This window comes from Mastigoproctus giganteus, chromosome 11, assembly GCF_048544385.1.
Source record: "Mastigoproctus giganteus isolate SK-2022 chromosome 11, ASM4854438v1, whole genome shotgun sequence".
Taxonomy (NCBI): Eukaryota; Metazoa; Arthropoda; class Arachnida; order Uropygi; family Thelyphonidae; genus Mastigoproctus; species Mastigoproctus giganteus.
Genome location: NC_143585.1, coordinates 119559410 through 119586949, shown reverse-complemented (window position 1 = coordinate 119586949; position 27540 = coordinate 119559410). Strand labels below are relative to the sequence as shown.

The window sequence follows — 27540 nt, the reverse complement described above, 5'->3', positions numbered from 1 at the left end:
ACGTGACAATTTTGTATGTAACAATGGTTGGCTGGATCGATTTAACAACTGAATACAAGCATATTAATACAAATAATATGTAGATATATACTAATATAGAGTCTGCCACTAACAGAAAATTCATTGTCCTCATCAACTCAGTGCTAAAATGTGTTAAAAAAAATTACTGTATTCTTTTTTGAAAGGTGTTCAATATGTACTTGGAAGTGAAGCAGTGACTCTGTTTTATGTGAATATAATTTAAATGAAACTCTTATTTAATTTTTCTAAAGAACTCCTTAGATTACTTTTAAAATTTTGTTGTTAAAATGAAATTACTTTTACATTAGAATTATTTGATTTATTTCATTTTTATTGTATTTATGTATACATATATATTGATGTGCACAGATTCACAATGCAGAACAGTTAGCCAGTTGGTGCCTTCATCATATCATAGTAAATTATACTGATGTTAGTTTTGCATCTCAGAAACTCCTCCGAAACCTTCATCCTGAAAATCAGGCTTACTTAAATAAGAATCGATGGCCACCTCTTTGGTAAGTCTTATGTTCAAATTTATATGTATGTGCAGAGTAGACAATAAGTTATCACACTCCTTATCTATGAATTCAGCATGTGCATATATAAGGAGTATGATAACAATACATTATCATATGCCTTACCTGTGAATTCAGCAGCACGTGGCTACCACATGGTTCAAACAAAGCTGGATGTATAACTAAGTCTGCTGTGACATCTTTCGCAGCAGCAGCAGCAGCCCATTGTTGGCATTACAAAATTCAATGACTTTGCCCTTAATGAATCTTTAGATGGCACTGTTTTAAAGTTGGCCTGGTTGAAACTGTCTTGGACCAGAGCTAATTCTGACCATACCAACTTCTAGCAGCAAAGTACACCCACATGACAGTAGTCTGTGTCTGTTGGTGAACCCTTAATTCTAAGGGTTAAGGGTTCACCAATTCATTGGTGAACCTGTTAAGACTTTATATTGAGGTCTTTCTTCATGTAGTATGTTCATTTGGATATTTCTAGATTTCTGCACAAGAAATATGTAAAAGACATGGTGTAGTGACTTGTGATTACTCTGTGTTTTAAGATACTCTCTGATGTTCATTGTTAGAAAAAGTTATTTTATTTTAGAAGGTATGCATGATAACTTTTTTCATCCTTTCTATATCCATTTTCACAACTAGTTTAAGAAAAATAGGTGTTCGATATTAAATTGAAAGTGATACATATCTATGGTTATATTTTTAATAATTGGTAATAAAAACAAAAATAATGAATGAAAGATACATATGTATTAGAAGGTGAAATATACAAGGCATAATTTTTATGGGTTTAGGTAATTAACTGTATAATATCAGTGTAGATACACCATAGTTTACCCATAAATTTGAACTACGTATGTAGTATCAAAGGCATCGTTTTAATTGTATCTCATATTGTGGGTGCCTTCACAACGAGATAGCTGGTATTGCACTACTTCAAATAAATAATGCTTCTCTGGTAGAGAAGACTACTGTTATTTATTTTCAGTGGATACCACCACCAGACAATCGTTTCGAAGCTAGTTGGCTTCGTCATCAGTGAGTGGGCAGGCACTCTGTAACTCTGTCTGTAAGACATCTTCGTTATGGCAGAATTTTTTTGCATTATGACATACACATATTGGTTGCATATTGTGTTAATGGCAATATGCAAACAATATCCAATAATGAATTGTGTTGCAGGTTAAACTAAACAATCAGCAATAAAAAAATAAGTGCAATACCTTATATCCCCTTACAACAGTTAAATAACTTGAACAAATTATGACAACACAGACATAATAATACAAAATGCAGACAAAGGCAACACAGTAGTAATCTTAGATAAATCCGAATGCAGTAGTAAAATTAGACAAATATTACAGGATCAAGATATTTACATGGTGGAAAATAATTATAACAGAACACAGATTGAAAACAAAATAGATAAGTATCTCACAATCCTCTGCAAGCTATAGGTATTGGTATTAGGAACAACATAATGCCACACATTTTTGGCACCATTAGCATTAGCAAAGGCATACAATGCAAGAAAGCAAGCTTATGCAGCATCAGCCAAAAATATAAAAAAAAAAAAAAAAACCCTCCCATTTCACTTACCTATTCACTCCAAATTGCATTGTAATTGTATTTGTATTTTTGTATGGGCAGCTCCTAGAACAAAAGTTCATCTCCATCTCGTTGCTCCGTTCAGTTTTAACAGACTCTGTCAAGGTAAGCCCAGTGTGCGTTGTGTAATAAAAAAAATAAAAAAACTTCCTGCACAGGATGGAGGGCTCTGTGCCAATTAAACTGGAATAGAGGAAAAGGAAGCAGAGAGGAAAAAAAAAAGTTTTTCATCCCGCACGGGAGAAAGTGATAGGACAGAAAAATTTTGTGTGTGAGCTTGTGTGTATGTTCTGTAGTATAGTTTAGTGTTGTGTATTGGCCTTTTGGCTACCTGGAAGCAGTGATCACCTAGACTTTCACCTCCAGGTACTCGTCCCTAGTCGCCGGAAGGCAAGGCCTCCTCTACTATCTGCTCGCCCTCCTCCCTGGGGAACGAGTTTTCCAGGGAGGAAAAGAAAACTAGAGTAAGGTGAAGAGGAGGAAGGACAAAAGAAGGAGGGGGGATTCCCCCAGCCCAGGGGAGCCCCAGTCCAGGATAAATTGTTAGGGGGAGGGGAAAAAAAACCAGGCCAGGGCAGAACACAAAAATGGAAAAAAAAAAAAAAAAAAAACTTTAAATCCCGCATCCCGATCATGGAAAGGAAGAGGGCATTAATCAGGTGCCAGCAACAGGTAGATAGGGTGAAAAATAAATAAATAAATAATAATAATTTAAAATATTTTTTATCCCACACAGGACAGAGAGGGAAAGAGTAGCAGGAGAGTGCTATTGCTACTCTGGATCTAGGAACTAATCCCAGACCCAGAGCAGAACACGAAGAGAGAGAGCAAGAATTTAAAAAAAAAAAAAAAAAAAATTGTGATAGGACATTTATCATTTTGCAGTCAGCTCATATCCTAGGTTGATGGTCATTAGTTCTAGTTAGGTTTAGGTGTCTGCATCTGGCAAAAACTCCCTTAGAAAATGTTTGGAAAGCCCTCAGGTTGTCAGTCGTTGTAATAAGTTGGTCAATATGGCTAGGGTCAAGGTTTGTCACAATACTTTTCAGTTGTGCTCGCTGCTCTTCATATTTAGCGCAGTCAAAGATTGTATGGAACCAGTTCTCTTTTTCCCCACATCCGCATCGATCCGTGTTTGAGAGTCCCAGCTGAAATAGCTTCTCATTAAGGGAGCCGTGCCCCGTTACCAGGAAAGATGTTTCAAGGCTTAGTGACAACCACCTTCCCACTACTTCAGTCATTGTTACGTCTGGGAGGAATCTTTTAATCACAGTCCCGAGGTTCGAGGTGTCCCATCTGGTCTGCCACCACTCGATGAGCTCGTTAAAACAGAGTTTTTTCTTTAGTTATATCTCCATCTAGGAAGATCTGCATATCCAGAATGGAAGTGTGGATTATTTTTTTGAGTCTAAAACATTGCCCTCATTAGATAATGAAAATATCTAGGGGAAGTGTCCCTGCAATTACCTGAATGGCAGCCATGGATACAGTGCGACAGATCCTGTGGGTGGCAAGAATCATGTTTCTCTGGATGGTATGGAGTTTATTTCTCATTCTTACCAAGACCGCTTAGTGAAACCATGCTCCTGCAGCGTATGATAGAATAGGTAGAAAAACAGCTCAATAGTATACAAGGAGTGTTCTTTTAGAGAGGCCCCAGTCACTTCTGGATACTTTAACAATGGCTGCGGTGAACCTCTTAACCTTAGTGGCCATTTGCTGCAGGTGTGGCAAGAAAGACAGCTTGTGGTCAATTACCACTCGTAAGACTTTGGTTTGTAGTGCTAGGGGAAGTTGGATGCCGTTGATCTTGACCTGAGGGGGCTGCCTGATATCTAGTTTAGTTTTGAATATGATCATGTTTGATTTGGCAGGGTTGATTTGTAGTTTGTTGATTCTACAGGTCATGACATTACCCATTGGGTATTTGTTTCTATTGCAGATCGAGACCTTCCTGAGACTATGATAGTAAAATTGTCAGAAAAGGCTATGATTTTTGTGTTATCAAAGGTATTATGTAGCCAGTCTTGTAAGACCATATCCCATATTGGGGCCCACAAATGCTTGTCAAGCTGAGCCTTAAATTTATTTAAGCTATCAATTTCCAAAACAAGTGATGGAAGTCTGTTCCAGCAATCAACTACCTGCTGGCTAAAGGCAAATTTCAGCACATATATTCTACAAATGCCTTTCCTCAGTTTGAATCTATGCCCCCTCAGATTCTTAATCTGAGCAAGAGGAAGAATCCCATCAGTATTGAGCTTGCTCAATACATTCAAGGTCTTATACACTTCAATCACATCATCTCGAATGTGACTACCAGGCGCTGCAATTTGCAGAACTTCAGCCTATCTTGGTAAGAGCACCCCTTTGTTCCCCTCACCACTCTTGTTGCCCTTCTTTGTACTTGTTTTAGCAACTCTACATCCTTCCTAAAATGAGGCCGCCAGATTGTACACAGTATTCAAGGTGTGGCCTAACCATTGCCTTGTACAATGGGATAATCACCACCATGATCTACTTCAGATGCCCGTCTGCACTGCTCAGCGAACTTTTTATATGACTGCACAATTACCCCCAGATCTTTTTCACTTTCCACTTCCCTGAGTGTAATACCACACAGTTGGTGCGTTTTTCTTGGGTTACTGCAACCTATATGCAGTACTTTGCGTTTGTCAATGATAAACTTCGGTTGCCACTTCTCAGCCCATTTGCCCAATTTATCTAGATCCAGTTGCAGTAGCATACTGCCTTTACTGCCATTAACAGCCCTGCCAACCTTCATATCATCTTCAAACTTGGACATTAAGCCTGATATATCGTCATCAATATCATTGATGAATAAACAAAACAACAATGGGCCCAGCACTGAATGCTGGGGAACTCCACTAATAACATTAGTCCATGAAGAGCAGTGTCCACTGATTACCACTCTCTGTCCTCTCCCACTCAAGAATCCCATTATCCATTGTAGTAACTTGCCTTAATGCCATACCACTCCAATTTGTACAGCAGTCTGCCATGTGCAACAGCTTTCCTGAAATCCAAGTATATGATACCTGGATTTCAGTAAAAAGGTAAAGGTAAAGTGCGGCCATTATCAACCCACTGTAGGATGGAAGCCTCCTCAACAATTCATGCTGAGGGAAATGAACCATAATCTGCCAGTGCGGGTTGGCAAATCGACCGTATTCAGCAGTCAAGGGTTTGAACCCCGGTCTACTCAAAGATCATGTGCTACTGCACTCCCGCTCCTGACCACTGGGCTACAGAGGGATTTCGGTATATGATATCAAAATTTGTTTTTGTATCCAGTTCCTTTGTGACCACATTATAGTATCCAATCAAATTGGTCAGACAAGACCTCCCTTTAAGAAACCCAAGCTGTGTCTTAACTACTGCTGCAATCTTGTCTAGATGAATTTGCAATGCTGCTTTAACGAGCCACTCTGTTATTTTCCCTTGAACACCAGTTAAACTAGCAGGTATATAGTAACTTTTGTCATCTTTTGAACCCACTTTGTAAAGTTATTACAAAATCACTTAGCTCCCTGTTAGAGTTTGATAAGCTTCTGGTATTCCTTTCCTTGAATAACTCCTCATATGTGAATGTAGACGCAAAATACTCATTCAGTTTATCAGCTGCCTGAGCATAATCATCAAAAGTCAAACCATCTACATTAAGTGGACCAATGTGATTCATCCCTTTCATTCTAGAGTTTACATAAGTAAAGAACTCTTTGCTGTTTTTCTTTGCATCCGTTGCCAAATATTTCTTGTAATCTGCCTTCGCTTGCCTAACCTCCTTTGTGACTTGATTACAGACTAGCTTATATCTGCCATAGGCTTCTGTGTCTGTCTGATAATTTATATGCATCCCATGCATTTTTCTTCTCTACCGCAAGTCTCATTAATTCATCTGACATCCATTTAGGCTTAAACCTTGAACAGTATTTCTTATTTGGTATGAAAAGCCAAGTAGCCTCCAAGATTAAGTTCCTGGAGGTTCCCATTTAGAATTCACCGTTGGTAACATCATCAGTTGATCCCACTGTATAGAATTTAAAAACTGTCTGAGACCACTATAGTCACCTTTGTAAAAACAAAAACCTTTCCCTTTACCCTCGATGGTAGTTACATCTTTAAGAGGTGCTTCTGTAGGCAGGTGGGAGGGAGCAGCAGTGCATAACACACGCTTCTTGATTAGACCAGGGTTCGAGCCCGTCACCACCAAATACGGAAAGGTCAGGGAATGACCACCGCATATTCACGGAGCAATATGGCCTTAGTTGCTAATGCTCCTAAAAACCAAATAACAAACAAACATCTTTAAGTAAATCCCACATCAGTACACTGTGATCACTGTAACCCAGTGGTTCCTTTATCTGAAAATTTTAATGCATGAATAATCACTGCTGATAATCAGATCAAGAGTATTACTCCCTCTGGTTGCCTCTCAAACATGTTGCTGTAGAAAACAGTCAGCAAATAAATTCACAAAAGTCTTGCTAATGTGCAAGTGACCAAACACAAGTTCCAGTCAATATCTAGCCAGCTAATGAAATGTAAAGTTAAAATGCAGAATTGTAATTTGGGGAGTACAATGTGTACAGGAAGGATAGACATGACAGGAAGGGAGGAAGGGTTATGCTGTTAGTTAAGAAACACATAAAATCTAAGGAAGTGTGTCCAATTGATGTTGGTGGACAATGTAGTGTTGAGTCTGTTAGGTATGAAATAAGCGCTGGGAAAGGAAAAATGAGAGTAGGTCTGTGTTACAGGCCTAATAAATCTGTGAGTATAATGAGCAATTGTGCAGAGAAATAAAGTGGGCCAGTAAATCAGAATGTCTTATAATGGGTAGATTTTAACTTTACAGATAATGACTGGAACTTGTGGGTGGTTCTCTTGCCACTAGCAAGACTTTTGGTGGATTTATTGGATGACTGTTTTCTACAGCAACAAGTTTGAGAGGCAACCAGAGGGAGTAATACTCTTGATCTGATTATCTGCAGTGATTATTCAAGCATTAAGAATTTGCAGATAAAGGAACCACTGGGTGACAGTGATCACAATATACTGATGTGGAATTACTTAAAGATGTAACTGCCACCAAGGCTAAAGGGAAGGGCTTTTGCTTTCATAAAGGTGACTACAGAGGTCTCAGACAGTTTTTAAATTCTGTACAGTGGGATCAACTGATGATATTACCAACGTTGAATTCTAAATTGAATTCCAAAATTAAGTCCCTGAAGGGACTTAAATTTGGAGGCTACTAGGCTTTTCATTCCAACTAAGAAATACTCTTCAAGGTTTAGGCCTAAATGGATGTAAGATGAATTAATGAACTCGTGGCACAGAAAAAGAATGTATGAGATGCATATAAAGTATCAGGTGACACAGAAGCCTATGGCAAGTATAAACTAGTCTGTAATCTAGTCACAAAGGAGGTTAGGCAGGCAAAAGCACTTTATTAGAAATCTTTGGCAAAGGATATAAAGAAAAACAGCAAAGAGTTCTTTACTTTTGAAAACTCTAGAAGGAAAGAAATGAATCAGATTGGACCACTTAACATTGATGGGTTGACTATTGATGATCATGCTCAGGCAACTGATAAACGGAATGAGTATTTTGCATCTACATTCACATATGAGGAGTTATTCAATGAGTGGAGACAGAAGTTTATGAAACACTAACAGGGAGCTCAGTGATTTTGAAATAACTTAGTGCAAATTGGAGGAAAAATTGTTGAAGTTAAACATAAGGAAGGCAGCTGGGATGGACGGGATCTATAAAGTTATATTAAAGAAGGCAGCAAAGTAAGTAAGCAAACCCTTAGCCATAATTATGAGAGCTTCCTTGGACTTAGGGGGAGGTCCCAATGCACTGAAGGTGTGCAAATGTATCACCAGTTCACAAAGGGGGTTCAAAAGGTGACACAAGTAGCTACAGACCTGTTAGTGTAACTTGTGTTCCAGGGAAAATAATGGAATCACTGGTTAAAGAAGCATTGGAGGATCATCTAGACAAGACTGCAGTAATAGTTAAGACACAACATGGGTTTGTTAAAGGAAGGTCTTGTCTGACCAAATTTATTGGATACTATGATGTGGTCACAAAGGAACTGAATGCCAAAAATAAGTTTGATATCATATACTTGGATTTCAGGATTGCTTTTGATACTGTTGCACACGGAAGACTGCTGTACAAATTGGAGAGGTATGGCATCAAGTGAAAGCTGCTACAATGGATAAAGGAATGGTTGAGTTGAAGACGACAGAGAGTGGTAATCAATGGATACTGCTCTTCATGGACAAATGTTATTAGTGAAGTTCCCCAGGGTTTGGTGTTGGGCCCATCGTTGTTTTTTATTTTTACAAATGATATTACAAAGATAATACAAAGGTTGGCAGGGTTGTTAACAAGAGTAAAGACAGTATGCTACTCCAACTTGATCTAGATAAGTTAGGCAAATGGGCTGAGAAGTGGCAACTGAAGTTTAACATTGAGAAATGCAAAGTACTGCATATTGGTAGCAATAACCAAAGAGAAACATACCAACTGTGTAGTACTGCACTCAGGGAAGTGGAAAGTGAAAAAGACCTTGGGGTAACTGTGCAGTCAAATATGAAGTTTGCTGAGCAGTGCAGACGGGCTGCCAGGGCAGGGACAATGTATGGGATGTTATACAAGGCAGTGGTCAGGCCACACCTAAAGTACTGTGTACAGGTCTGGAGGCTTCATTTTAGGAAGGATGTAGAGTTACTAGAACGAGTACAAAGAAGGGCAACAAGATTGGTGAGGGGAACAAAGGGCTGCTCTTACCAAGAAAGGCTTAAGTTCTGCAAATTGCAGTGCCTGGAGAGCAGGCACCTGCGAGGTGACCTGATTGAGGTGTATAAGGCTTTGAATGGGTTTTGCAAGCTGAATGCTGATGGAATTCTTCCTTTTACTCAGACTAAGAACTTGAGGGGGCACAGTTTCAAATTGAGGAAAGATAGTTGTAGAATAGAGGTGCGGAAATTTGTTGTGGAAGCTAATAGCCTAAATAAATTTAAGGCTGAGCTGGACAGGCATTTGGAATGAATAGAGGGGTAAAATGGGAGGGTTTTTTTTTTTGGCTGATGCTGCATAAGCTTGCTTTCTTGCATCGTATGCCTCTACTAATGCTAAACACACATCTACTCTCATTTTCCACTTCCCAGTTTGCTTATGGCACACCACATTGAGTTGACATTGCATTGTCCACCAATGTCAATTGGATGCACTTCTTTAGATTTTATGTGTTTCTTAACTATCAGCACAATCCCTCCTCCCTTCCTGTCCTGCCTATCCTTTCTGTACACATTGTACTCCCCAAATTCAAATTCTGCACTGCTTATATCTGTGTGACACTGTCTCCGATATTCCTACAATATCCAACTTTGATGTCTTGACCAGCACTTCAAATTTATTAACTATACTTCTAGCATTGGTGTAAATACAAGTATACATGCACCTGTTCCTACTCTTAGTTACCCTATATTTACTTGTTTCACTATGACTCCCAGCTGTCCTGGAAATCTCCAGCAACTTACTTTCCAGGCTTCTGCTCATTCCAGTAGACGCAATGGAAGAATGACTTTTGCCTCTGCTTGCGGCCACTGTTAATCTTTTAGCCTGTGCATCCCCCCCACAAGTTATATGTTGCATAAACTGGATAAACCACTTAGACCAATCATTTCATACAAACTTTCACAACATAAGAAAAAAATTTCTTACGTTGTGAAAATCATATTTCTACTTATAAAATTTTCTAATTTTAACGTACTCAGTACAGCCCATATTCACACATTAATTAGTAACATTAAATTATGCAACAGAAATTTTAGCATTTTTTATGTTGTGTGATAAATATGCCAACGTAGATGTTGATTACACATTGCTTAAACTCAAAGAATGGCTAACACATGATAATAATCTTAAACAATGCTCAACTCTTTCTATGGATAATATTGTCATCCAAGCTAGACATTTTAGATTCAATCTGGACATCTATAAACAATTGTATGGTCTACTGATGGGACTAGTATATGTAGCATCCATAAAAGATCAAATTCTTAATCCTCACCCTCCCACAGTTAAGTTATTGATTTGCTGTGTTGATGATATTCTTATAATCTCTGACAAACAAACTATAGATAACATCTTTTCAAAATTTAATTCAGTTCACCATATACTAAAATACACACTTGAACAAGATAATACTATAAATTTCTTAAACTTAAAGATTTTAAATCCCATGTCAACTGGAAAGCAATATATGTTATATAGGTAATACCACAGTTAAATATGGTGCCTCCAATTATAATAACCAAATAGTAGAGCATATTATCACCCTAGCCAGTTTATGTACACAATACCACAAAACTGAACTTAGCCAACACATCGAATTAACCTCTCACAAACCTCAAATTGACTCTGCTTTAATATTAGTTAAGTTATCTTCCAGTTATAAATTAACCACCTTTAGTTGCTATCCAGGTGTTTTGGATAAGAAGTGTGATGCCCCACCCTTTCTGTCATGGTCCTAAATACGTTATACCTATCATAGCAAAACTAATTACCTCCTATTTCTGGATGACACCACTTCTTACTCTTTATGTCAATTTGCATTTGGAATTTGAGATTATTCACAAAATTACTTAGTACAGTATACAATCCTCTCTTAAGAAAACTGCATTGTTTGTGTCCTTCAGAATTTCATTTTTGATTTCATTTCTATCAAAATGCATCTGTATTGCACTCTTTATCAAACCACCTGTTCAATTCATAAGCAATATCAGCTGGATTATCTAATACTTTCCCAAACCCATTATGTTCCCTGTTCTTTGCACTTTTGGCCAGTACTTTTTCTCACCAAACCTTTTTTTTTTTTTTTTTTTTTAATACTGTAGTACCTTTTCTGTGATATTGTTACAAATCAACTTGTAGCTGCCATAGTTGTCAGAACTTTTCATTGCTTTGTAACTTTTACCTTTTTTTTGTTTTATTTTTATTAGACTGGACAGATCTGTATTCATCCTTCTTGGTACCGCCTCTTGCTATATGTTCGTAATGGTATATGTGAATTTATGGACTCTATGACTACTACTTTAAAGATATTCCATAATTCTAGTATATTATAATTCTCTCTGCCATCTGCCAGTTGAAAGAGGCCATGTAGCATCTTAAACTGTTATACTCTGAAAGTATACAGACTCAGTAAAAACCATAAGAAGACCTTATTGAAAAGATCTATAATTAAAGCCCATGCCTTTGCTTTTAACAACTGCAGCCTGTTTCTTCATCTCCCAACTGAGGACCGTAAGATGACTTCATTCTAATAGTTCCTGTACTGTGAGCCCTATGAATCTAGCTCTTGAGTGATGATCAGGGCTAGTATTTTCTCTAACATGCTGATGCAAATAATAATCATATAGTTTATTTAAAAATTTTGTACCCTATGGGGAGTTTCCCTTCCACTTGCTCCAATCAGTGAAGAGCAAATTGAAATCACCCATAATAAGAAATTCACCTTTGCTTGCCCATTGTGCACATAGAGGCTCTCATCATATTTTGTTTTGTTTGTTTGTCTGTTGTTTTGTTTTTAGGAGCATTAGCAACTAAGGCCATATTGCTCCGGGGATATGCGGTAGTCATTTCCTGACCTTTCCGTATCCTCCATATTTGGTGGTCATGGGCTTGAACCCCGGTCTAATCAAGAACCGTGTGCTATGCACTGCTGCCACTCCTGCCCACCTGGCTACGGAGGTGCCCCACCCTTTCTGTCATAATCCTAAATACATTATACATATCACAGTGAAACTTATTACCTCTTATTTCTGGATGACACCACTTCCATTACTCCTATTATATAAGCATTAGTAGTCATAACCAGGACTTTCAATTTAATCATTATTTATTATTATTATTTTTGCTCTTATATTATTTCTCCCTGATTTGGGGTTCCACCTCGTGATGGGTATTGCTACCAATTAAACAGAATGGTTGTTGTTTTGTCTGGTGTTACTATTGGTCGAGGAACTCTCTGACTATCCTACAAGTGTTCAGGATTGTGACTTTCTGTAGTTCTTTGTAGGTGTTCATTGGAAGACCTGTTGGTGCTAGGCTGTTATGTAGGGTCTTTAGCACCATACTGTGGTTGACACAATGATCAGGATGGTCGTTACTCATTGCATATGCCACATCTCTTCAATCTCATGTCTTAGGTTCATGTACTTCCTGATTTTTTCCCCATGGATTTTCTGCAGGTTGCCAGTGTTGGGTACCGCTATGTCAATCGGATAGGTAGCCTTTTCCTTCTTGTCGACAAGGGTTATGTCCGGTCTGTTGTGCGGGATTGTCTTATCCATTATTATGGCACTGTCCCAGTACAGCTTGTGGGTTGGAGTCTCTAGTACTACCTGGGGATTCGTACTTGTAGTACTTTACACTTTCTTTGACTAACTGGTATTATCCTGGCCAACTTCTGATGTATTATCCTGGCTACCTGGTCGTATCTACAAGTGTACTCAGTCTGAGTGATCACCTGGCGTCCCGTGGTGATGTGTTGGATCGTTTCTGAGGCCAGATGGCATCGTCGACATGAGTCATCGGACACTCCGGGCTCCTTGACAATGCATTTTCTATAGTTTCCAGTGTTGATTATTTGGTCTTGGATGGTGGGCATGAATCCTTCAATCTCAGGGAAGAGTTTTCCGCTTGTGAGCCATGCATTGGAAGTAATTTTATCTATGAGATCTTGATAGAGATCATTGTAGTGTCTGCCATGGAGTGTGTTCTTTGCCCATCTTTCCAGCTTCGTTTTTGCCTCCTGGTTGGGAGGGGACTCCTCGCTTATGTTGAGTGGTGTATACTGCTTTTCTATCTTCCTTATGGCCTGGTGGAGTGCTGATGTGTGTTTCTAGAAGTAATCCTTCAGGTTAACTATCGCTGTCTTCTGTTGCTCGATGAGCTCTATCAGGTCCCTTCCTCCTTCTTTTCGAGCAATTGTTGGTCTCTTCATAGCTGTCTTCGGGTGATGTTGGTGGCTCTTGGTCATCATTGTCCTTGTCTTTCTCGTGATATCCTCCAGCTCAGTGTTAGTCCAATTTATGACCCCGAAGGAGTATGTTAGCACTGGGACTGCATAGGTGTTTATGGCTTTAACTGTGTTCCCTCCATTCAGCTTTGCTTTCAGCAGGCTTCTGAGTCTTGGATGGTATTTTTTGGTCTGGCAGGCCTTAATTTCCTTGAGCTGTAACTGCTGAACATTATTATTATTATTGCTCTTATATTATTTCTCCCTGATTGGGGATCTGCCTCATGACAGGTATTGCTACCAAGTACCCAGGGTGGTTGTTGTTATGTCTGGTGTTACTGTTGGTCAAGGAACTCTCTGACTTCCTTTTAGCAATAGCATTAGCAAAGGCACATGATGCAAGAAAGCAAGCTTATATAGCATCAGCCAAAAAAAAAAAACGCACACACACACACACCCTTCTGATTTCACCCATACACTCGCTCCAAATGTTTGTCTACTTCTGCCTTGAATCTGTTTAAGCTATTAACTACAACAACAGATAGAAGTTTGTTCCAGCAATCAACCACCCACTGGCTAAAGGCAAACTTCCGCACATCTATCCTACAACTGTCTTTCTTGAATTTTAATTTATGCCCTCTCAGGCGATTATTCTGAGCAAGAGGAAGAATCTCATCAGCACTGAGCATGCTCAAACCATTCAAGCCTTTATACACCTCAATCAGATCACCTCGCAAGTGCCTAGTCTCCAGACACTATAATTTGCAAAATTTACGCTTTTCTTCGTAAGAGCAACCCTCTTAGAGAAAGGCAACTAATCTTGTTGCCCTTCTCTGTACTTGTTCCAACAGCTCTACATCCTTCTTAAAATAAGGCCTCCAGACCTGTTGACTCAATGTGTAGCCTGACCATTGCTTGTGTGCTACAAACTGCTGCTCCTGCCCACCTGGCTTCCTATATGTGGCACCTCTGTAGCCAGGTGGGCAGGAGCAGCAGTTTGTAGCACACGCTTCTTGATTAGACCAGGGTTCGAGCCTGTGCCCACCAAATACGAAAGATGCAGAAAGGTCAGGGAATGACCACTGCATATCCCCGGAGCAATGTGGCCTTAGTTGCTAATGCACCTAAAAACCAAATAACAAACTTCCCATATGCAGTACTTTACATTTGTCAATTTTAAACTTCAGTTGCCACCTCTCAGCCCATCTTCTCAACTTTTCTAGATCCTATTGCAGCAGCGTACTGTCATTAGTGTCATTAACAACCCTGCTGACCTTCATATCATCTGCAAAGTTGGACATTAAGACTGATATACCATCATCAATATCATTAATGAATACAGTAAACAACAATGGACCCAACACTTAATCCTGGGGGACGCCACTAATAACATTAATCCATGAAGAGTAGTGTCCGTTGATTACCACTCAACCATCCCTTTATCCATAGCAACAATTTGTCCCCAATGCTACACTGCTCCAATTTGTGCAGCAGTCTTCCATGTGAAACAGTATCAAAAGCCTTTCTAAGATCCAAATATATAATATCAAAATTATTCTTTGCATCCAATTCCTTTGTGACTACATCATAGTATCCAACCAAATTGTTCAGACAAGACTTTCCCTTAACAAACCCGTGCTGTGTCCCAGCTATAACTGAACTCTTGTCTAGATGATCCCGCAATGCTTCTTTAACCAGTGCCTCCATTAATTTCCCTGGATCAGAAGGTGTTTAGGATTGCGACTTTCTGGATTTCCATGTAGGTGTTTGCTGTGAGATCTATTGCTGCTAGGCTGTTATGTTGGGTCTTTGGCACCATAATAATGGTTGACACAATGATCAGAATGGTTGTTACTTGTGGCATATGCCACATCTCTTTGATCTCCTCTTATCTTCGTGTACTTCCTGATTTTTTCCCCATGGGTTTTCTGCAGGTTGCCAGTGTTGGGTACCACTATGTCAATCAGATAAGTAGCCATTTCCTTCTTGTCCACAAGGTTTATGTTCAGTCTGTTGTTTTTCATTATTATATTATTATTATCATTATTAGCCATACGGTGCAAGGAAGCCTGAGCCTTTTGCCGTACCAGGCAAAAAAAAAAAAAAAAAAATTCTGAGTTACCCTAAGACAGAGAGAGAGAGAGAGAGAAAAGGGAATCACCAAGAAAGGAAAAAAATATGATATCCACCTGAGGCCCTGGGTGTGCCAAGCCCATACTCACCAGATGTGAGCCCCTGGGGTTGTTGTTCGGGATTGTGTTATCCGTTGTTATGGCACGGTCCCAGTACAGCTTGTAGGTTGGGGGCTCTAGTACTGCTTGGGGTCGCTTCTTGATTAGACCAGGGTTCGAGCTCGTGACCACCTGATACGAAGGATGCGGAAAGGTCAGGGAATGACCACCGCATATCTCCAGGGCAATATGGCCTTAGTTGCTAATGCTCCTAAAAACCAAATAACAACAACAACTGCTTGGGGTTTGTACTTGTAGTATGATACACACTCTTTGATTAACTGGTATTTCCTTGCCAGCTTCTGATGTATTTATCCTGACTACCTGGTCATGTCTACCGGGTGTACTTAGTCTGGGTGTTCACCTTGCATCCCAGGGTTATGTGTTGGATCGTTTTTGAGGCCAGGTGGCATCTTCAACACTCCGGGCTCCTTGGCAATGTATTTTCTATAGTTCTGGTGTTGATTACTTTGTCTTGGGTGGCAAGCATGAATCCTTCAGTCTCAGGAAAGAGCATCCTGCTCATGAGCCATGCATTGGAAGCAGTTTTATCTGTGATCTTGATGGAGATCATTGTAGTGTCTGCTGTGGAGTATCTTCTGTGCCCATCTTTCTATCTTCGTTTGTGCCTCCTTGTTGGAAGGGATCTCCTCACTTCAGTTGAGTGGGGGTATACTGCTTCTATCTTCCTTATGGCTTGGTGGAGTGCTGCTGTGTGTTTCTGGAAGTGATCTATCAGGTTAGCAATCACTGTTTTCTGTTGCTTGATGAGGTCTATCAGGCCCCTTCCTCCTTCCTTCCGAGTATTTGTCAGTCTCTCGGCGACTGATTTCGAGTGGTGTTGGTGGCTCTTGGTCATCATTGTCCTTGTCTTTCTCATGATATCCTCCAGCTCATTGTTAGTCCTATCTACGACACCAAAGGAGTATGTTAGCACTGGGACTGCATAGGTGTTTATGGCTTTAACTGTGGTCCCTCCGTTCAGCATTGCTTTCAGGAGGCTTCTGAATCTCTGATGGTATTTTTCGGTCAGGCAGGCCTTAATTTCCTTGTGCTGTAAATGCTGAGCCTGCATCGTCCCCAATTATCTGTAGGCCTCTCCTTCTGCCATGGCTTCGATCTCTTTACCAGTCTGCAGCTGGTAGTTTCGGTTGATTAATTTTCTCTGGTGCAATCCATGGGTCTTGTATTTGTCTAGACTAAATTCGATCCTAATATCATTGCTAAATTCTTTGGTGATCCGGAGTAATTGCTGGAGTTGCTCCTTGGTGTAGCGTAGAGCCTGATGTCATCCACATACTTTCCTTCTTTGAGGTTATATCCATACTTGCTACTTGAGCATGGTGGATAGTGGGTTAAGTGCTAGACAGAACCACAGTGGGCTCAGGGCATGTGCCTCAAAGATTCCTCTCCTGATGAGGATTGGCCTGGTTGTGATGTTGTCATCCTTAATGGTGGTACTCCATTTCACCTTCGTTTCTCCTAGGATGCTTGTCACTATCAGATTGACTTTATAGATGTTCAGCACCTCTATTAGTCAGCTATGAGGCACGGAGTAGAAGGCCTTGCGGTAATCCATGTAGGCAGTGTACAGGTTGCGCCGCTTCTTGTATTCTTGCTCTATAACCACGGCATCTATTATTATTATCATTATTAGCCATATAGTGCAAGGAAGCATGAGGCTTTTGCTGCACTAGCCAAAAAAAAAAAAAATTCTGAGTTACCCTGAGAGAGAGAGAGAGACAGGGGGGAGAAAGAACAAGAGTCAGAAGTTGATGGGAATCACCAAAAAAGAGAAGAATGATATCCAGCCAAGCCCATACTCACCAGATGTGAATCTCCCAATCAGTAAAACTAAATCAGAACAGAATAGTCAAGTTCAGTATGCTTGACTATTCTGTTCTGGGACCTTAATTGAGGGTGTTACCTGGTAGGTTACTAGATACTTGAGTTTTTAATAAATACTACAGGTTGACCATCACTAATCCGGCCACCGGTAACGCAGTTCCACTGATAATTTGGACGTAATTTCCACGAGCGTAGTTTCAAATTTCCTGTGTCGGCGCACCGACCTGCCGCTACGGTTTTGGTGGCGTTGGTTGCAGCATCAGCTATTGATGAGAACTCGTAAACACTGGCTTAATGTCCTGTTAGTTTAACTTCTATTTCAGAGAAAATAATGGAGTCACTGTAGGATCATCTAGATAAGGCTGCAGTAATAGTTCAGAGAGAGAGAGAGAGAGCATGGAGTTTGTTAAGGGGAAGTCTTGTCTGAAAATTTGATTGGATACTATGATGTGATCACAAAGGAACCAGATACAAAAAATTAATTTTAATATCATATATTAGGGCTTTAGGGAAGCTTCTGATACTGTTGCACATGGAAGACTACTGTACAAATTGGAGCAGAATGGCATTAAGGGCGAGTTGCTGCTATGGATAAAGGGATGGTTGAGTGGGAGAAGACAGAGAGTGGTAAACAATGGCCACTGCTCTTTGCACCAGGGTTCGGTGTTGGGCTCCTTGTCGGTATTGCATTTATCAGTGATGTTGATGAAGGCATATGAGACTTAATGTCCAAGTTTGCAGATGATACAAAGGTTGGCAGGGTTGTTAATGACAGTAAAGACAGTATGCTACTTCACCAGAATCTAGAAAAGTTAGGTACATGGGCTGGGAGGTGGCAAATGAAGTTTTAACTTCGACAAATGTAAAGTACTGCATATGAGTAGCAGTAATCTCAAAGTAACGTACCAACTGTGTGGTACTACACTCAGGATAGTGGAGAATGAAAACGATGTGGGGTTAATCGTATAATCAGATATGAAGTTTTCTGAGTAGTGCAGACAGTCGGCAAGAGTAGCTCATGGTGTCTTTTCAGTGATATATAGGAATTTTGCTAGCGGGGATAAAGAGATGATTGTCCTCTTGTATAAGGCAGTGGTCAGGCCACACCTTGAGTACTGCCTACAGGTTTAGAGACCTCATTTTAGGGAGGATGTAGAACTGCTGGAACCAGTACGGAAAAGGGCAACGATATTGGTGAATGTTGTTGTTATTTAGTTTTTAGCATTAGCTACTAAGGCCATTTGCTCCAGGGATGTGCGATGGTCATTCCCTGACCTTTCTGCATCCTCAATATTTGGTGGCTCACAGGCTCAAACCACGGTCTAATCAAGAAGCGTGTGCTACGCACTGCTGCTCCTGCCCACCTGGCTACAGAGGCGCCATTGGTGAGTGGAACAAAGGGTTGCTGCTACCAAGAAATGCTTAAGTTGTGAAAATTGCAGTGTCTGGAAAGTAGGCACTTGCAAGGTGATCTAATTGCGGTGTAAAAGGCCTTGAATGGTTTGAGCAAGCCCAATGCTGATGAGATTCTTCTTCTTGCTCAAATTACTCACTTGAGGGGACATAAATTCAAATTGAGGAAAGACAATTTAGAATAGATTTGCAGAAATTTGCCTTTAGCCAGTGGATGGTTGATAGTTGGAACAAACTTCCATCTGTCGTAGTGGAGGTCAGTAGCTTGGGGCAGGTGCCAAGGGTGCCAGTATCAGAACAGCGCCACTGACAGGCTGCATCATCACCATACCAAGCGATTTCGACACCCAAGGCAGGTTGACAAAATGGTGCCCCAAGATGATGTCGCATCAGGATGAGAGGAAGGGGTGAAAATTAATTATTGCCAAATGGAGTGTTTTCAGAAGGCAATTCAAGCCTGTATGCATCCTTAAAGCTGAGTACATAATGCATAGTAGCACAGATCTATTTGCTGTCCAGAAAGTAACTTTGAAGTGACCAATCAGGCGAACGCTTCATCAGTGCATGCTGAAATGCATAGAAGTTATGTGTGTATAGTGTTTTTGTGTTTGCTATATAAATAGGTAATCGTCAATATTGTGATTTATAATTTAAATAAAACAACAAAAGCCCAATTAATTTTAAACATGCCATCAAAGAAAAAAAAAAGCAGACATCAGTACTGCATAGAAGGATTGCCTAAAGAGAGAATAAAAAAAAATAAACATTCCGCTAGTTTATAAAACTGGCTTACAATAAGCCACTCCAAACCTAAATGTGACAATGAAAAGGAACATAATTTGAATGAGGATGAATAAATGATGATTTCACTGAAATGGAAGTCCAAACAGTTGAAATTATTTTAAAAGAATTAGAAAGTATAGAGAATAACGAACAACAGTTGGCAGAAGAAAACGATGGCAGCAATAATATTAAGCAGCAATTGTAAATCTGAATTTTTGTGATCCACCCACACAAAAATAGATCTCTTATAATGCAACTCCGTCCTGAACAATTAAATATCCTTTCACTAATGGCCAATGTTTCAATAATTCATGGAAATACAAAAATGAAGATATTGAAAAAAAAGAGAGGAAATGGTTATTTTATTGCAAATAACAAAGATGCAATATATTGTTTTCCATGCCTGTTATTTGTATCTGGCACAAATAATGTTGTATTTTGCAGCTCAGATGGATTTTAGGACTGGAAACATCTAAATCCAAACATTCAATTTCATGACAATTCATTACAACGCATAAACAATTTCACAAAATGGAAATTATTAGAAAAGGGTCTTCAAAAAAGGTGAACTAATTGACGACGTTGCACCAGCCAGCACTAAGAAGTGAGATTTCAAAATGGTGCCATATATTAAAAATAATATTAAAATGTGTATTGTTCTGTGCTGAAAATAATTTGCCATTTTGTGGACATGCTACTAATGTCGATACTGAAGAAAAAAAAATTATGGTATATTTTTAAACTTGATCAAATTTGTCAGCCAATTTGATGTTGGTAGAAAAAATTCTCTTGAAATGCTTATTAAACACCACACTAATTATTTATCACCAAAAATTTAGAATGAATTTATTAATTTGTTAGATCAAAAGTACGAAGTGAAAGAATAAAATAAATCTAAATAGCTAAATATTATAGTAGAATATTTGAGAGCACTCCAGATGTATTACTCAGAGACCAATTAACAGAAATTAGCATTAGTAGTGGCATATGATCAATAAAACAAGCTTTTACAGCATCAGCCAAAAAAAAAAAAAAAACACACTTCCCATTTCAACCATCCATTTGCTCCAAAAGTGTGTCCAGTTCTTCCTTGAATTTATATAAGCTATCAACTTCCACAACTACAGATGGAAATTTGTTCCAAACTATTCAATATGTAAAATTTTCAGACATTAAATATACAATTGAAGAAAGGTTGATCAATTTCATAAACACAACAGAAAAAACGGAAGAGGGAATTGCATAAAAAATTAAGGAAAAACTAAATGAAGACGGCCTGTTAATTGAAAATATATGTGGTAAAGCGATAATGTAACCAGTATGTTGGGAAAGTACAAAGGTGTCCAAGCCATATTTCAAAAGGAAAATTCCCTTCCTCAGTATATTGCATGTTGTGCACATAATCTTAATTTGATAGACGACATGCAGCAAGCATTTATGCAGATGTTGTGACATTTTTCATAATTATATAGTCATTGTACAGTTTCTTCTCTTCGTCCACCACCAGATGGGAAACTATCATAATAGTACCAGTTGAAAAGAGAAAGGCAAAACGAAAAAAAAAAAAAAAAAAAAAAAAAAGAGCCAGACAAGAATGCATGCTGAAGATGAATAATCGAACTTCGGTGGAATCAAAATTTTTTGTTTTTCAATAATTGATTCTATTATAATGCAGTTAAATGAAATATTTGAATCTGAAAAATATAGCAGAAGACTAATATTTTGACTGCCAAACCATTTCATTCAATGACAAGTGAGGATTTAGAAACTAAAGCTATTTTATTGTCAGAAAAATACGCTGAAATTAATTAAGACTAATTTAAAATTGAAATCAAATGCTTTAAACACCAATAAATTTAACCAATAAATTTTTTAAAAATTTATTCCTTAATTGGAGTTGCAAAAATTGTATCCAAATACAGTATTTAAAAAAACTCTTAACATTTTAACTCTTAGCTTCTTATTTTGAATTTGACCAGCGATTTTGGAAGTTACGACTCCCGGTGTTGGCGCCAATATTGCTCAACTAGCCACCATATGGTAGTCAATAAGAAATAGCTTAACATATATATATATCTCAAACTGATAGAGTAAGGTATAAAGTTAAACTAGATAGCGTAATACGAAGCACTGTGTTAGGAATCTGTTAGCTTATTATAGTATTATCAATTAATCAAAAATATTGTTAATCTTATTAAATTTCATTGTTAATTAAATTGTATTTAAATGGAAATCATGACCCAGACTAGAGCCGTGAAGCAAAGATCACAGACTAGTGAGAGTGCTGTGGCACGGGAGAGAAATGAAGGGGGTTATTCTCCAATGCACCACAGTCTCAAAAAATGTGCGAAATGTGAAATGTTTGCTGACCTTTCTAAAACAGGACATGATCTAGCCAAGGAGGATGCCTTTGTGTGTGCTAGGTGTCTGGAGTGTCGAGAAATTAGGCGCCAACTCAGTGTTCTGATGGGCTTCTATGAGAACTTGAGGTGTAGGGTAAATGCCCTCGAAGAAATTAATATGAGGTGCCCATCAGGCTCTCAGCTGCCCAGCTCAACGACAGAGCTCACTCCTGTGCATCAGGCAACACAGAGGCAATCTCCTAGGCAGAATGCACTGGTCTAAAGGAACTAGTTATTGTTGGTGACTCTATTGTCAGGGAGATGGGGAATATTCTTTGTAAGAAGGATAGGTGGAACAGCACTAGCATATGTCTGCCAGGGACGAAAGTTGATGACATTGTAAAGCAGATATCATCTTTTCAGAGCACAAAAGATGATAATATTGTACACGTTATAACTAATGACATTAAGAGTAAGAGATTTGCAGATTTACTGAACAAGCACAGGTCAATGTTGAAAAAAAAGTCGCGAGTTAGGGTTGAATGTGAAAGTGTCTGCAATTCTGCCCATACATGATAGGAGGAAGTTTATGATGAGAGCCTTGTCAATCAATTCAGCCCTGGAGAGATTGTGCAAGGCTCAAGGGGTAGAATTTTTTTCAGCCTGGTCTGTGCTTGTTGACAGGAGTGACTGCTTCTACAGAAATAGAAAGGGTGCAAGAATATTTGCTGATGCTATCGAGGAAGTGTTAGGTGGGTCGAAAAACTGATAGCGTGTGGGTGATACACAGACTAAAAGGTTAACAGTGGCCGCAGGCAGAGGCAAAAGTGATTCTTGCACTGCTTCTATTAGAATCGGCAGCAGATTGGAAAGCAAGGTAATGGAAATTTCCAGGACTGCTGGGAGTGATAGTGGAACAAGTAAATAAATGGACTGTGTTAGGGTGGCTAGGAGCAGGAACAGGTGCATGTATACTTGCATGTACACCAATGCTAGGAGTATAGTTAATAAATTTGATGAGCTTGAAGTCCTAGTCAAGACATCAAAGGCAGATACTGTTGGGATATCAGAGACGTGGTGTCACACAGATATAGGCATTGCAGAGTTGGAATTTGGGAAGAACAATGTGTATAGGAAGGATAGACAGGATAGGAAGGGAGGAGGGGTTATGCTGTTAGTTAAGAAACATAAAATCTAAGAAAGTGCATCCAATTGATGTTGGTGGATAATGCAGTGTTGAGTCTGTTTGGTGGGAAATAAGCACTGGGAAAGGAAAAATGAGAGTAGGTGTGTGTGATATAGGCCTAATGAATCTGATGAGTATAATGATCAGTTGTGCAGAGAAATAGTGGGCCAGTAAATCAGTAAATGGGAGATTTTAACTTTCCAGATATTGACTGCAACTTATGGGTTGGTCACTCGCACACTAGCAAGACTTTTGTGGATTTATTGGATGATTGTTTTCTACAGCAACATGTTCGAGAGGCAACCAGAAGGAGTAATACTCTTGATCTGATTATCAGTAGTGATTCTTCATGCATTAACAATCTGCAGATAAAGGAACCACTGTGCAACAATGATCACAATGTATTGATGTGGGAATTATTTAAAGATGTAACTACCATCAAGGCTAAAGGGAATGGCTTTTGCTTTTGTAAAGATGACTACAGAGGACTCAGACAGTTTTTAAATTCTGTACAGTGGGATCAACTGATGATGTTGCCAACAGTGAATTCTAACTGGGAAGCCTCCAGAAACTTAATTTTGGAAGCTACTAGGTTTTTCATTCCAATTAAGAAATACTGTTCAAAGTTTAGGCCTAAATGGATGTCAGATGAATTAATGAGGCTAGTGGCAGAGAAGAAGAATGTATGGGATGCATATAAAGTATCAGGCGATACAGAAGCCTATGGCAAGTATAAACTAGTTTGTAATCAAGTCACAAAGGAGGTTAGGCAGGCAAAGGCAGATTATGAGAAATCTTTGGCAAAGGTTGCAAAGAAAAACAGCAAGGAGTTCTTTACTTATCTAAACTCAAGAAGGAAAGGGATGAATCAAATTGGACCACTTAACATAGATGGGTTGACTTGTCAATCGGCCCTGGAGAGATTCTGCAAGCCTCATGGGGTAGAATTTTTCTCAGTGTGGTCTGTGCTTGTTAACAGGAGACAAAGGGTGCTATCCTGGAAATGTTAGGTGGGCTGGAAAATTGCTAACTTGTGGGGATTTACAGACTAATATATTAATAGTAGTTGCAGGCAGAGGTGAAAGTGATTCTTGCACTGCTTCTATTGCAATGAGCAGCAGCCTGGAAAGCAAGGTACTAGGGATTTCCGTGACTGCCAGAAGTCATCATGGAACAAGTAAATACATGGGCTGTGTTAGGATAACTAAGAGGAAGAACATGTGCATGTATACTTGCATGTAACGTGTGGTTATAAAATAAGTTTTCCTATTCAGGAGACCCTAGTGTCAAAACGGTTAGAGATAGTACTGTGAAAATTGGTGGGTATGTCAATTAGGGTATGGGGAAGCGATTTGTAGAAGGAAAAAAAATAGTTCAAATTTCCACCTAAGGGGAGAAATTGGTACTGTAAACATAAGATGGAATACTTAATTTAGGATTAGATTTTAATATCGGAACTTCGAAATCTACAAATATTGTTCTACGTGCTTTCCTTCACTTGAGATGACATTCTGAAAATGGAGGACTGTGCACAACACAGTTTCGTGTAGCATCTCATTGGGGCTGTTGGCTACATGCTGTTTAATGCTTGCTTGCTTTCGAATTGAGAAGAGTCTGTATGCTGCCAACTCTGTCTTTCAGGTATCCCCATAACTAGAAATCACAGGGATTGATATTTGTTGATCTGGCTGGCCAGAACCGCAGAAAGTCTCTAGAAATGATGCGATCATTTTCGAATGTTGAACGGAGCTGTCGCTTCACTTGTCAAACAGTTTGGGAAGGGGCACCATCTTGCATGAACACTTCGGTCTCCAAGCATTGCCTTTCTTGCAGAGTGGTGTTAATGTGATCTTTTGAAGAGCACAGTACTGTGCACTAATTACCATACACCTTACGGGGGGGGGGGCATGAGGTGTAGACTCTTCAAAGAAAAATGGTCCGATTATAAACTCTGCTGTGAGTCGACACCATACTGTAAGGTATGGACTTTGTAGTGGTCTTTCATGCACATCAGATGGACGAGAAGTTCCCCATATTTGGCAGTTTTGTGCATTTACAGCCCCACAAAGAGTGAAATGTGCCTCATCAGACCACAAGGTCATTCGAGCTCATGTATCGTCAAGTTCCATATGTGCCAGAAATTGTAGAGCAAAGTCTATTCATTGTTGCTGATCACGAGACTTTAGTCCTTGCACTACGTGAATCTGGTACGGGAACCAGTGTAAAATTATTCAAAGCACTTTACGTACAGTAGACCAAGGAAGGTTCAAGTCTAATGACACACCTCTGGCACTACTGACTGGTAGTGTTTCACATTCTGACCATTGCAACCGCCACTTCATCCACTACTTCCCTTCCGATATGGCGCCTCCGTAGCCAGGTGGGAAGGAGCAGCAGTGCATAGCACACACTTCTTGATTAGACCGGGGGTTCGAGCCCGTCACCACCAAATACGGAGGATGTGGAAAGGTCAGGGAATGACCACCGCATATCCCAGAGCAATATGGCCTTAGTTGCTAATGCTCCTAAAAACCAAATAACAACATCCCTTCCGATACATGGCCGTCCCCTGCCTGGAATTACACCTAACTCCCTGGTCACTTCAAATTGCTTTATTAGTTTTCAAAGCCCTACCGACGCCAAAGGTCCTTTATGCAACCTTTAAGTTTCCAATATTCACGTAGTGCTGCATTAGTATTCCTATTATTCATGTAGAACAGTTTTACTAAAAGAGCATGTTCCTTTTCGTAAGAGCCATAATGGTTATTGACGGTGGTGTTGGCCTTTCTGCTTTTATCTAACAGGATGTCATTTGCCTAAGCAGCATATCTTGAAGTAAATGGCAACTTTTATATATGTGCACTGCCGTTTTCCCCATGGCGAAAATTTGAAGTAATGTTTTTTTTATTCCACAGATCGCTTTCCCATACCCTAAATGACATGCCCAACGATTTTCACAGCGCTAACACTAACCGTTTGACACTAGGGTCTCCTGAATAGGGAAACCTATTTTATAATCACCCGGTACACCAGTGCAAGGAGTTAAGTAAATAAATTTGATGAATTTGAACTACTGGTCAAGAATCCAAAGGCATATACTGTTGGGATCTCAGAGGTGTTGTGTCACACAGATATAAGTAAGGCAGAATTGGAATTTGGTGAGTACAGTGTGTACAGAAAGGATAGTCAGGATAGAGAGGGAGGAGCAGTTATGCTGTCAGTTCAGGAACACACAAAATCTAAGGAAGTTCATCCAGTTGACATGGGTGAATAATGAAATGTTGAGTCGGTTTGATGTGACATAAGTACTGGGAAAGCAAAATTGAGGGTAGGAGTGTGTTATAGGCCTAATGACTCTGATGAGTACAACAAACAACTGTAGAGAGAAATAGAGTGGGCCAGTACCTTATTATCTGATTATCAGATTATCTTATAATGGTGAATTTTAACTTCCCAGATATTGATTAGAACTTGAGGATTAGTCACTTGAACACTAGCAAGGTTTTGTCGATTCAGTGGATGACTGTTTTCTACAGCAACATGTTTGAGAGGCAACCAGAGGGAGTAATACTCTTGATATGATTATCAGCAGTGATTATTCATGCAGGTAAAGGAACCACTAGGTGGCAGTGATTATACTGTACCGATGTGGGATTTACTCAAAGATGTAACTACCATCAAGGATAAAGGGAAGGGATTTTGCTTTTTTAAAGGTGACCACAGTGGTCTCATACAGTTTTTAAATTCTATACAATGGGACCAACCGATGATATAACCAACAACAAATTCTAAATGGGAAGCATTCAAGAAATTAATCGTGGAAGCTACTAGTCTTTTCATTCCAACTAAGAAATACTAGCATTAGCATTAGTAGAGGCATATGATGCAAGAAAGCAAGCTTATGCAGCATCAACCAAAAAAAAAAAAAAAAAAAAAAATCCTTCCACTTCACACCTCCGTTCATTCGAAATACCTGTCCAGCTGAGCCTTAAATTTATTTAGGCTATCAACTTCCACAAAAAGGGATGGAAGACTGATCCACCAACCAACTAACTGCTGGCTAAAGGCAAATTTCCACACATCTATCCTACATCTGTCTTTCCTCAATTTGAATTTATGCCCTCTCAGGTGATTATTCTGAGCAAGAGGCAGTATCCCATCAGAATTGAGCATGCTCAAACCATTCAAGGCTTTGTACACCTCTATCAGATCACCTCGCCGGTGCCTAGTCTCCAGACACTGTAATTTGCAAAAATTAAACCTTTCTTCGTAAGAGCAACCCTTCGTTCCGTTCACTAACCTTGTTGCCCTTCTCTGTACTCGTTCCAGCAGCTCTACATCCTTCTTGAAATGAGGCCTGCAGACCTGTATGCAGTACTCAAGGTGCGGCCTGACCATTGCCTTATACAAGGGAATAATCACCTCCCTATCCCTGCTAGAAAAATTCCTGTATATCATTGATAAGACACCATGAGCTACTCTTGCAGCCCATCTGCAATGCTCAGAGAACTTC

The 27540-nt window shown here is 39.4% G+C and overlaps 1 protein-coding gene across 1 annotated transcript in view; it reads left to right on the top strand.

The window, feature by feature from the left end:
- Positions 1-27540, top strand: part of LOC150078388 (rho-related BTB domain-containing protein 1-like) — a 384612-nt gene that overhangs the window by 335903 nt on the left and 21169 nt on the right. Inside the window, exon 14 of the mRNA XM_090385409.1 lies at positions 391-539. Coding sequence (XP_090241535.1) covers positions 391-539 — 149 coding nt within the window. The remainder of the gene's footprint in view (positions 1-390; positions 540-27540) is intronic.